This window comes from Lontra canadensis, unplaced genomic scaffold (genome assembly GCF_010015895.1).
Source record: "Lontra canadensis isolate GAN:19392208 unplaced genomic scaffold, GSC_riverotter_1.0 scaffold23, whole genome shotgun sequence".
Taxonomy (NCBI): Eukaryota; Metazoa; Chordata; class Mammalia; order Carnivora; family Mustelidae; genus Lontra; species Lontra canadensis.
The window spans coordinates 14,136,238-14,146,734 of record NW_022631017.1 but is presented as its reverse complement, the minus strand read 5'-3'; the positions used below and the strand labels follow the sequence as shown (position 1 = coordinate 14,146,734).

Below are 10,497 nucleotides of genomic sequence, written 5' to 3'. Positions count from 1 at the left end.
ACATTTGGGATAGAGAGAAGGGTTGGTTGCAGTGGAAATAAATTGTATTTTATAGACCTCATGCCAGCTCGAAAGGAGCAAAGCCATTTTGGAAACCTAATTCTTGGTCAATATCTGCGTTTGGGCAACTACAGTGCCGTAAGTTAAATAGACACAAAATGAAGGGTGAAGAGAGGCTTTTTCACGCACACTTTGCTTGGAAGATCTGAATAGGTAATATTTGGGCAGCACCTGGGTCTCAAAAGCCCTAGGATAAGAAAAAGATTGCTAGAGATGTGATCAGTTACACCCCAGGTTTCTGCCGTTTGGTAAGCGTAACAGGAACATAAAAAGAGAAAATGGAAGTGTCAGGAAACCAATGGGCAAAAAATATAAGAAAGGGAAAGGAAGAGTAAAGACACAGCAGCATACGAGGACATGTGATTTCCAAAAAATTTACGACCTAAACCGTTAGTAAGTAACAATTCTTGGCACCACAAACAAGTTTTGAGGAGTCGGCTTGATTCATCGGCATTCATGTGGATTCATTTAGGCTGTTGGACTACCATTGTGGGGAAAGGGAGAGGTTTTAACACATTAGTGGGGTTGTTGAACAATTTGTTTACCTAGTAAGAGTCATAAAGATTTCTTTTAATACATGCTGTTCATAAACCATTATTTTTTTTTCCTTCAGTGTTTTCGGTGAAACCAATGACCTTGGCTAATTAAATTCAGAGAAAGTATTATTTCTTAAGTATCATCTGTGCTGAAAGAGTTGTTTCTTAGTATAGTGCCCAGAATTTTGAGTTGTCATTCTTTGGGCATTGTGCATACTTAAGTAGGTTGCTGTTGATGTGGCTTCTTTATCTGCTGGTCTTTTGAAAGTTTATATGGCACAGGTAATACTAGGCCTCCCCATATTTAGGAAAACTACTTAGAGGGGGGTTCTTACTTTATTGGCAATGAATTAAACAGTAAACTAGGATCTACCAAAAAAGTTTCTTCAAGGCCAATTGTTTATGTGCAATAGACTGAATCTTAGTGTGGTGATAGATGCAGATTACTGTGACTGATAAGCTATATTCTCTCTTCACTCCTAATATTGCTGGTCCTAACACTAGCCAAGATGAAGTGTTAATTGCTGTATGCTGTTAAGATACACTAGATATGTAAGATAAATGGCCTTTTGAAGATGAAAACATGAATCCCTTGAGAATGGTGTATACAGTTTTTTGATTTTGCAGGCACTTTTAAGAGGAGATTCTAATTTACTTTATAAAAATGACATTGGTAAAGTAAAGTGTATTTTGCAATCTGACCATAGGTATGTCATAATAAGGTGCATCTTCCATGAAACTTGATGCCTCAACTGAAAAGATCAACCTGGATACCACTAGTTTGGCTTATTTTCTTTTAAACCTTTTGTTTAACATGTCATATACAATAGTATTTAAGGGGGAAATGGTCCACTGAAAGCTGCAAGTATTGGCTCTGTTGCCTGTCCTAACTCTTTTATTATTGCTCCTTGAAAACATTAAAGAGCCTTTGAGCACTTTCTCCAATAATTTCTTTCCTCACCGTTGACAGTACTTTACAAGAAAGGTCGGAGGGATTCCCAGATGTGCCATGGCATGTTTCAAAGTGAGCTGGTGTCTCATGGAGGGAAAAAAATTGCAAAAGCATCACTGGTTTCAGAGACAATCTATAAGATTTCTTGCTGGACAACTTTTTGGTGACTCAAGCAGCTAACCATATTGCAACTGGTGGGGCACCATGAGTGTCTTCATTTATAAAGTACCCAAGGGGACCCATGTGATGGAGAGCTGCATAGAACTTAATCTCCAAAATTGCTCTGTCTGTACAGTGTAAGTGTGGGAAGGATGGCTGAAAGAGATGGTCTGAGTTCCAAGATGAACAAAGCCTAAATTAGTGCCTCTCAGAGATAAATGAACCTAGTTAGCTATTGTTATACGCTGAATTGTATCCCCCCCACTCCATTCATATGTTGAAGCTCTAACTCTCCAGTACCTCAGAATGTGACTGTATTTGGTGATGAGTCCATTAAAGAGACGGTTAAGTTAAAATGAGTTCCTTAAAGTGGGTTGTAATCCAGTCTAACTGGTGTCCCTATAGAGGAGGGAATTTGGACATAAAAAGAGACACCAAAGATAGCATGCACAGAGAAAAGACCATGGTGAGGACACAGCGAGACTGTGGACTCTGAGAAACAAACTGAGGATTATGCAGGGGAGGGAGGTGGGGGGATGGGTGAGCCTAGTGGTGGGTATTAAGGAGGGCACATATTGCATGGAGCATTGGGTGTGGTGCATAAACAATGACTCTTGGAACATGAAAAAAAGTAAAATAAAATTAAGATGTTAAAAAAATTAAGTGCTTTGAAGGGAAAAAAAAGGATGGGGTAGAGAAAATAATGGTTTAAAAAAAAAAAAAAGAAGGCGGCAACTATTTGCAAGCCAAAAAGAGGCTGTAAAAGAAACCAACCCTACTGACACCTTAATCTTTTACTTCTACCCTCCAAAACTATGAGAAAATACATTTATATTGTTGAATCTATCCAAGCTGGTATTATTGTTATGGTGACTGTAGCAAAAGAATACAGCTATAATTATTTGCCCTCACAGTTAGGCTTATTTGGCAATCTCAGTTTATTTAATCCAGTTATTGGTCTGTTACCAAGTACTTTCTCTGGTGTGAAATGAGGTGATCATTTAGCTATGGCAGTAGGTTGTGGCAGGGTATGGAGTGGTAGGCCACAGCTATTCAGAGAAAGTACCTATGGGTGTTGGGCTTACAAATTAAAATCTGAAGGGACAAGATGCAGCTTTCTTCTTGCTCCAAAGCTGCTCTGTGGAGGGCTTCTAAGAATCCTAAACTTGAGGTTAAATTGAGGTCACCTACAAAACAAGATGAAAAGAGTGAATTAAAATGAACTAGAATTAAATTGAATTAAATTAAAATATTGAATTAAAATGTATTATAACTAAGATTTAAATCAAGTCTCAGCTCCTGCCTGCTGCAGAAGTTATCGTAGGAATGGAAGTGCTAACCTCTTGCTTTTGTTCAAATCCTGGATTTCCACCTGGGGTAATTATATTAGTCCTGCATTTAATTCTCTTTAAAGAGACATTTGCATTATTGTCCTCATTTAAAAAAAAAAATCATGTAAGTCTTGTCATAGTATGATCTTTAATTAGTTTAAAGGGCTCCCAATTATTTATTAGTTGTAGGATGTCAAAATTTAATGATAATTCTATTCATTATTTTTAAGATTTTATTTACTTATTTGTCAGAGAGTACAAGAAGTGGGAGCAGTAGGCAGAGGGAAAACCAGGCTCCCTGCTAAGCAAGAAGCCTTATGCAGGACTTAATCCCAGGATCCTGGGATCATGACCCGAGCTGAAGGTAGACACTTAATCAGCTGAGCTACCCAGGCGTCCCTTAATGATAGCTTTACATAAGATTTTCTTTATAAATGTAAAATGTCAAGATTTGTTGGCATTTACATTTCTAAAAGGAATAAATACTACAATAATGATTTTAATAAGTATTTATATGGAGAGAGTATTTATTATGTGAAATTGTGTTCATGTCTGTGGCATATTCAAAGACTAAACATATATAGACTTTATTGGAAAGATAACTATGTAATCAAGTGAGTAGGGTATAGAATAGAACATGTTGGATGGAACTTTAACCAGTTATTAAAGTTCTGTGGGAGGCAAAATAGGGTATCACAAATAAAGGCTATGTGTGTACATGTGTATATGTGTGTATAGTGTATATATATATAACATCCTGGTATGGTAGGAGGGTAACGTATTATCATTCCCACATAACAAATGAAGACACAGGTGCTCAGAAACCTGTTCCTTTAATTTCTGATGTAGTGCTTCTCCATTCTCTCTCCTCTGTCAGATATTTAAAGTGGCCTCTATGTGTAGAGAAAGTAATTGGTATCATTTCCTGGAAGAACCCACAGGCTGGCAGACACGGTAGTCGTGTCTTGATTAATGAATTCTTGAGGAATACAGCTCCATGAAAGAGGTTAGCGCAGGTATATACTGGGAGTGAGAGGAGACTTTTTTGTCAAGGCAAAGCTATGGGAGTTTCCCCCTTGAGGCTCAAGAAGGTCAAGCCTCCTGTTGCAAAAGGGATACGTAGGGGAGGATGGACCTACACATCCTAGAATGCCTTGCTATACTTTTTTGGAGTTTTCCATATTTGTTACATAAAGTATGACTTCTCTCCCCCATTCTGTGTTCCACCTCATTAATAACATTTTCACTATTTTGTGTTCACTGCCATCCATCATTATGTTACAGATTTGTTGAAGATATAAACGATGTCTGATCCCTTATCCATAACTGGACTCCACTATAAAACACCCTTTGGTTAGCTATCGGTGACATCAGTCAGCTTTCTGAAGCACCATAGTTATGTTTGTTGTTGACAGTTTGTTGATGTTAATATCATTATAGTGTTTCTGACCAGAAGAATATGAATGGAAGTGCTTAATAATTATTTTCTATTTCTTGTATCTAGTTTTTTACCATGTGTTCTTACCCTTTAATAAATGAAGCTCCTTCTAAATTCATTTTTCTCTTGAACTCAGTCTCCACTCATCCATCTTCTTTCATGTTTTCCATTCAGTCCTTTTCTCTTTAATCCTCCACCTCTCTCATTCATCAGATGCTCTCTTTTCGCCATATCAAGGGAAATGTGTAGTAAGTCGAGAAAGGACTCAGATTTTTAAAACCTCTCTGGGCTAGAGCACTGCTTGCACAAAGCCACTGCTAAGCATAGCAACATTTCTAGTTGGTTACTATAGAGACCATCAGCATCAGATGGAGCCTCGTTTGACGGAAGCTAGGCAGGGAGGCCTCTTGAGATTGGAGGCCTCATATGCAGGGTCGTGTGGAAAAGGCCAAAAACTGGCAAGGATAGGAAGGGGGAAAGTTTCACAAATAAATGAGCTAATAGGGAACTGACAGATTTTAGGTTGGTAGAATCTGTGCCTGCCAAAGCCTTGAATCCAGCATATAAAGAATCTACTTTTAAGAACACCAGTATAATTACACAGTATTTTTTTTTTAAAGTAACAGCTATGCTGCTATGAACATTTGTGTACAAATTTTTATGTAGGACCTATGTTTCCATTCCTTTGGTTACATGCTTAATTAAGAGTGGAGTTGCCGAGTCATATGATAACTCCTTTTGAGGAACTACCAAGCTGTTTTTCAAAGTGACTACACAATTTTACATTCCCACTAGTGATGTGTGAGTGTTCCAATTTCTCCCCATCCATACCAGTGCTTATTATGTCTTTTTGATGATAGCCATGGGTGGTATGTGAAGGTGGTATCTCATTGTGTTTTGACTTATATTTCCCTGATGGCGAAAGCTGTTCAGCATTTTTTGTTTGCTTATTGGCCATTTGTATATCTTCTGTGGAGAAATGTCTGTTCTGATCCTTAGGTCATTTGAACAATTGGGTTTTTATCTTTTTCTTATTTAGTTGTAAGAGTTCTTTATATGTTCTAGTATATGCGCTGCCAAAGCAAGTACAAGTTCTTTATATATTCTAAATACAAGTCTCTTATCAGAGACTTTCAGAGACCTGAATATATCCGTTTCAGAAAAATTTTCTGCCATTCTGTGAGGGTTTTTTTTTTTCCTTTTTTTTTTCCTTTTTTTTTTTCTGTCGTTGGTAGCCTTAGCTGCCCAAAAGCTTATAATTTAGACAAAGTCCAATTCATCTATTAAGCTTTTCTTTTTAAATTTATTTTGCTTTTTTTGGTTTTCTTTTGGTGTCACTTTTGGAAAACACTGCCATTATAATCAAAGGTCATGAAGATTTACACCTGTTTTATTTACATGAAGCATTTTATACATTTACTTTATTTCTGTTTTCTTCAAGGATTTTAATAGTTTCATTTTTTTTTTAAAGATTTTATTTATTTATTTGTCAGAGACAGAGGGAGAGAGAGTGAGCAGGCAGAGGCAGAGGGAGAAGCAGGCTCCCCGTGGAGCAAGGAGCCCGATGTGGGACTCGATCCCAGGACGCTGGGATCATGACCTGAGCCGAAGGCAGCCGCTTAACCAACTGAGCCACCCAGGCGTCCCAATAGTTTCATTTTTTAAAGTTTTTTTAAATTAAAATAGTCAATGTATTTAAACTAAAAAACAAAACAGAACAGAAAACAGCTCACTCATTTCTCCCTCCATACCAATTTAGTTTGGCAACCACCAATCTATCTGTTGTTTCATGAGCTTGATTCTCTGTATCTATGAACTTTTTTAGACTCCACAAGTAAGAGAGATCATGTAGTATTTGTCTTTCTCTGACTAATTTTGCTGAACATAGTACCCTCAAGGTTTATCCCTGTTGTGAATGTAAGATTTCATCCTTTTTTACAGCTAAATAATATTCCATTGTGTTTATATACTACAGTTTCTTTATTTATCCATAAGCAGTTAGGTTGTTTTCATGTCTTGGCTATTGTAAATACAGGTATCTTTTCTAGTTAATGTTTTTGTTTTCTTCAGATAAATACCCAAAGTGGAATTGTAGGGTGGTTTTCCTCTAAGAGTTTTATACTTTTAGCATCTTATATTTAAGTCTTTGAGCCAGTTTGAATTACTTTTTGTATATGATGTGAAGTAGGGGTCCAAATTCATATTTTTGCATGTGGATGTCTAATTCCCAGCAGTATAATTTGAAAAGACTGTTCTTTCCCCCAAGAATGAATTGACCATAAAAGTATGGGTTTATTTCTGGACAATCAATTCTGTTCTGTTGGTCTATATCCTTATGCCAACACCATATTGTCTTGATTATTGTAGTTTTGTAGTAAGTTTTGAAGTCAGGAAGTGTGAGTCTTCCAACTTTGTTCTTTTTTAAGATTATGTTGGCTACTTGGGATTCATTGAATTTCCATATGAATTTTAGCATCACTTTGTCAATTTCTACAAAGAAGATAGTTGAGATTTTGATAGGGATTGCACTGAATCTGTAGAACCCTTTGGGGAATATTGTCATTTTAACAATATTAAGTCTTCCAGTCAATGAACATGTATGTCTTTTCATTTACTTAAGTCATCCTCAATTTCTTGGGGTTTCACTGGGTTTCGGTTTTACTGGGCCTTGGGGAAGAATGAGCGAGCCCCAGGCCACAGCAGGCATTGGGCCTGAGCCTGTTTTCTGAGGCCCCCAGAGGAAGTGCTGTCTCCCCCTGCTTGTGCTCACTCGTGCTTTCATTTTCTCTCAGAAAAAATTAATAGGGGCCCTGGGTGGCGCAGTGGGTTAAGCCTCTGCATTTCGGCTCAGGTCATGATCTCAGGGTCATGGGATCAAGCCCTGCATCAGGCTCTCTGCTCAGCAGGGAGCCTGCTTACCCCCCTTTCTCTGCCTGCCTCTCTGCCTCTCTCTGTCAAATAAATAAATAAAATCTTTAAAAAAAATTAATAAAATCTTAAAAAAAATAAAATGTACAGGCATACAACTTTTTAAAATTGATTTTTGTGTCCTTCAAATTTGCTGAACTCATTTATTAGTTGTAATAATTTTTTTTGGATTCTTTAGCATTTTCTATATGCAAGATTATGCTATCTGCAAATAAAGATAATTTTATTTCTTCATTTCCCCCTCTGGATGCCTGTTATTTCATTTTTGGCCTAGATGCCCTTACCAGAATCTCCAGTACAGTGTTTCATAGAAATAGTGAGAGGAAGGTCCGTGGGTGGTTCAGTTGGTTGAATTTCCGACTTTTAGTTTAGATTCAGGTCGTCGTCTCCAGGTTGGGTCCTAGGATCAAACCAGCATGGGGCTCTGTGCTCAGTGGAGAGTATGCTTCTCCTCTTCCTCTCCTTGTGCCTTTCTCCCCTACCACATGCTCTCTCTCTCTCAAATAAATAAATCTTAAAAAAAACAAACAAAAAAAAAACAGTGAGAGTGAACATCCCTATCTTGTTTCTGATCTTAGGAAAATATTCAGTCTTATACCATTAAGAATGATGTTTAGTTGTGGGTTTTCTATCCTTTTTATCCTTTTTCTATTTCTGCCCTTTATCAGGTTGAGGAATTTCCCTTCTGTTCCTAGTTTGTTGAGTGTTTTTACATGAAAGAGTATTGAATTTTGTCAAATGCTTTTGCTGCTTCTATTGAGATGATCATGTGCTTTTTGTCCTTTATTAATATGAGAATGCTACATAAATTGGTTTCCAGATGTACCTCAATCTTACGTTTCTGAGATAAATCCTACTTGTCTTCACTTGTGAATGTATTCTCACATTAGCATATTTTTAAAACAGTATTAAAATATTTCTCTTATATTAGCATAGCCACTGCAACCCTCTTGGCTACTGTCTAAAGTGTGTTTCTTGTAGACAACACATAGTTGGATCATGTCTTTGTATTCATTCTGCAAACTGTTTTTTATTAAAGTGTTTGTTTACTTTTAACATACTTACTGATGAGGTAGGATGTTTTCCATGCGTTTTCCATATGGCTTATGTCCTCTTTGTTGCCGTGTTCTCCATTACTGCCCTCTTCTGTGCTTGATGTAATTTCTAGTGTATCGTTTTAATACCCTTTTTCTTCTTTTACTGTATTTTTGGGGGTTATTTTCTTAGTGATTCTCTTGGGGGTTATTATAGTATCTTAATGTATAGCCAATCTAATTAAGGTTAATACTAATTTAATTTTAATAGTATATAAAAATGTTGTTCTAGTAAAATTCTGTTCCCTCCACCTTCTTTTGGGCTATTATTGTCATACCTATTTCATCTTTCATACCTATTTCATACCTATTTCATCATGAATATACATTATAAGCTGATCAACATGGTTTTATAATTTTTGCTTTCTGCAGTTTTTACTTAAATCAGAAGAAAAGAGTTACAAACAAAATTACATTGATACTATCTTTAATATTTACCTATGTAGTTAGTTGACTGGTGTCTTTTATTTCTTTTTGTGTACTTGAGTTACTGTCTTAGTGCTCTTTCATTTCAGCCCGAAAGACTCCCCTAGTATTTCATGTAGGTCTGGTCTATTAGCACTAATTTGTTTTTGCCTGGTATTTTTACTTTACAGTAATGAAATTGTAGAGTGCGTATTCTTTTGCTCAATATTGTATTTTAATATTTCATCTGTATTGTGTTTATTAATCTGCACTTCGTTTTTTACTACTGTCTTATTCCACAGTATGAATATACAACAATTTCTCTATCTGTTCTACTATTAATGAACTTTCGAGTCTGTTCCGTGGGGTTTTTTCCTTCTTTAGTCTGTTGATGTGATAAATAATATCAATTGATTTTTGCTTGTTGAACCAGCCTTGAATTCCTCAGATAAATCCCACTAGGTCATAATGTGTAATTCTTTTTATACATTGTTGGATTTAGTTTGCTAATATTTTAGTATATGTGCTGCCAAAATGAGCATAAGATTGCTAATATTTTACCGAAGATTTTAGCATCTATGTTCATGAGAGATATAGGCTGTAGTTTTCTTATAATGTCTTTGTTGGGTTTTGGTATTAAGGTTATGCTGGCATAGAATGAGTTAAGAAGTATTACCTATACTTCTGTCTTCTGCAAAAACTGTAGAGAATGGGTATCATTTCTTCCTTAAATGTTTAGTAGAATTCACCAGTGAAGCCATCTGGGCCTGATACTTTCTATTTTAGGAGGTTATTAATTATTGATTCCATTTCTTTTGGATATGGGCCTATTCACATTGTCTGTTTCTTCTCATGTGAGTTGGCAGCTTGTGTTTTTCAAGGAATTGGCCCATTTCATCTAGGTTATCAAATTTGTGGGCATAAAGTTGTTGGTAATATTTCTTCTTTATCTGTTTCATGTCAATAGGATCATTTCTGATATTAGTAATTTGTGTCTTTTCTCTTTTTTTCTTAGCTTATCAATTTTATTTATCTTGTCAAAGAACAGATTTTGGTTTCAATGATTTTCACTATTGATTTCCTGCTTTCAACTTCAGTGATTTCTGCTGTAATTTTTATTATTTCCTTTCTTCTACTTGCTTTGGATTTAATTTGCTCTTCATTTTCTAGTTTCCTAAAGTGGAAGCTTGTATTATTGATTTTAGATCTTTCTTCCCTTCTAATACATGCACTTATAAGCACTGTTGTTACTGCATCCGACACATTTTGATAAGTTAGGTATTCGTTTTTATTTAGTTCAAAACATTTTTAAATTTCTCTTGAGATTTCTTCCTTGTCCCAGGTGTTATTTAGAAGTGTGTTCTTTAATCTTCACGTAATTTGGGATTTTCTAGTTCTCTTTCAGTTATTGCTTTCTAGTTTAAATACACTGTGATCTGAGAGATTTATGATTTCTTTTTTAAATTTGCTAAGCTGTGTTTTATCGTCCTGCATATGGTCTATCTTGGTGAATATCCCAAGGGATCATGAGAGAAAAAAATACATTCTGCTATTGTTGGATGAAGTCCTTTGTAGATGCTTGTTCTGTTGAGTT

At 36.0% G+C, this 10,497-nt stretch overlaps 1 protein-coding gene across 8 annotated transcripts in view; it reads left to right on the top strand.

The window, feature by feature from the left end:
• The window catches only part of MCM9 (minichromosome maintenance 9 homologous recombination repair factor), an 87,935-nt gene that overhangs the window by 35,448 nt on the left and 41,990 nt on the right, over positions 1–10,497 (top strand). The window contains exon 8 of one of the 8 annotated variants that reach the window (XM_032862408.1): positions 4,323–4,605. The exons of the other annotated variants lie outside the window; for them this stretch is intronic. Coding sequence (XP_032718299.1) covers positions 4,323–4,339 — 17 coding nt within the window. The 3' untranslated portion in view covers positions 4,340–4,605. Of the gene's footprint in view, positions 1–4,322; positions 4,606–10,497 lie in introns of those variants that run through there. 8 annotated transcript variants of the gene reach the window in all.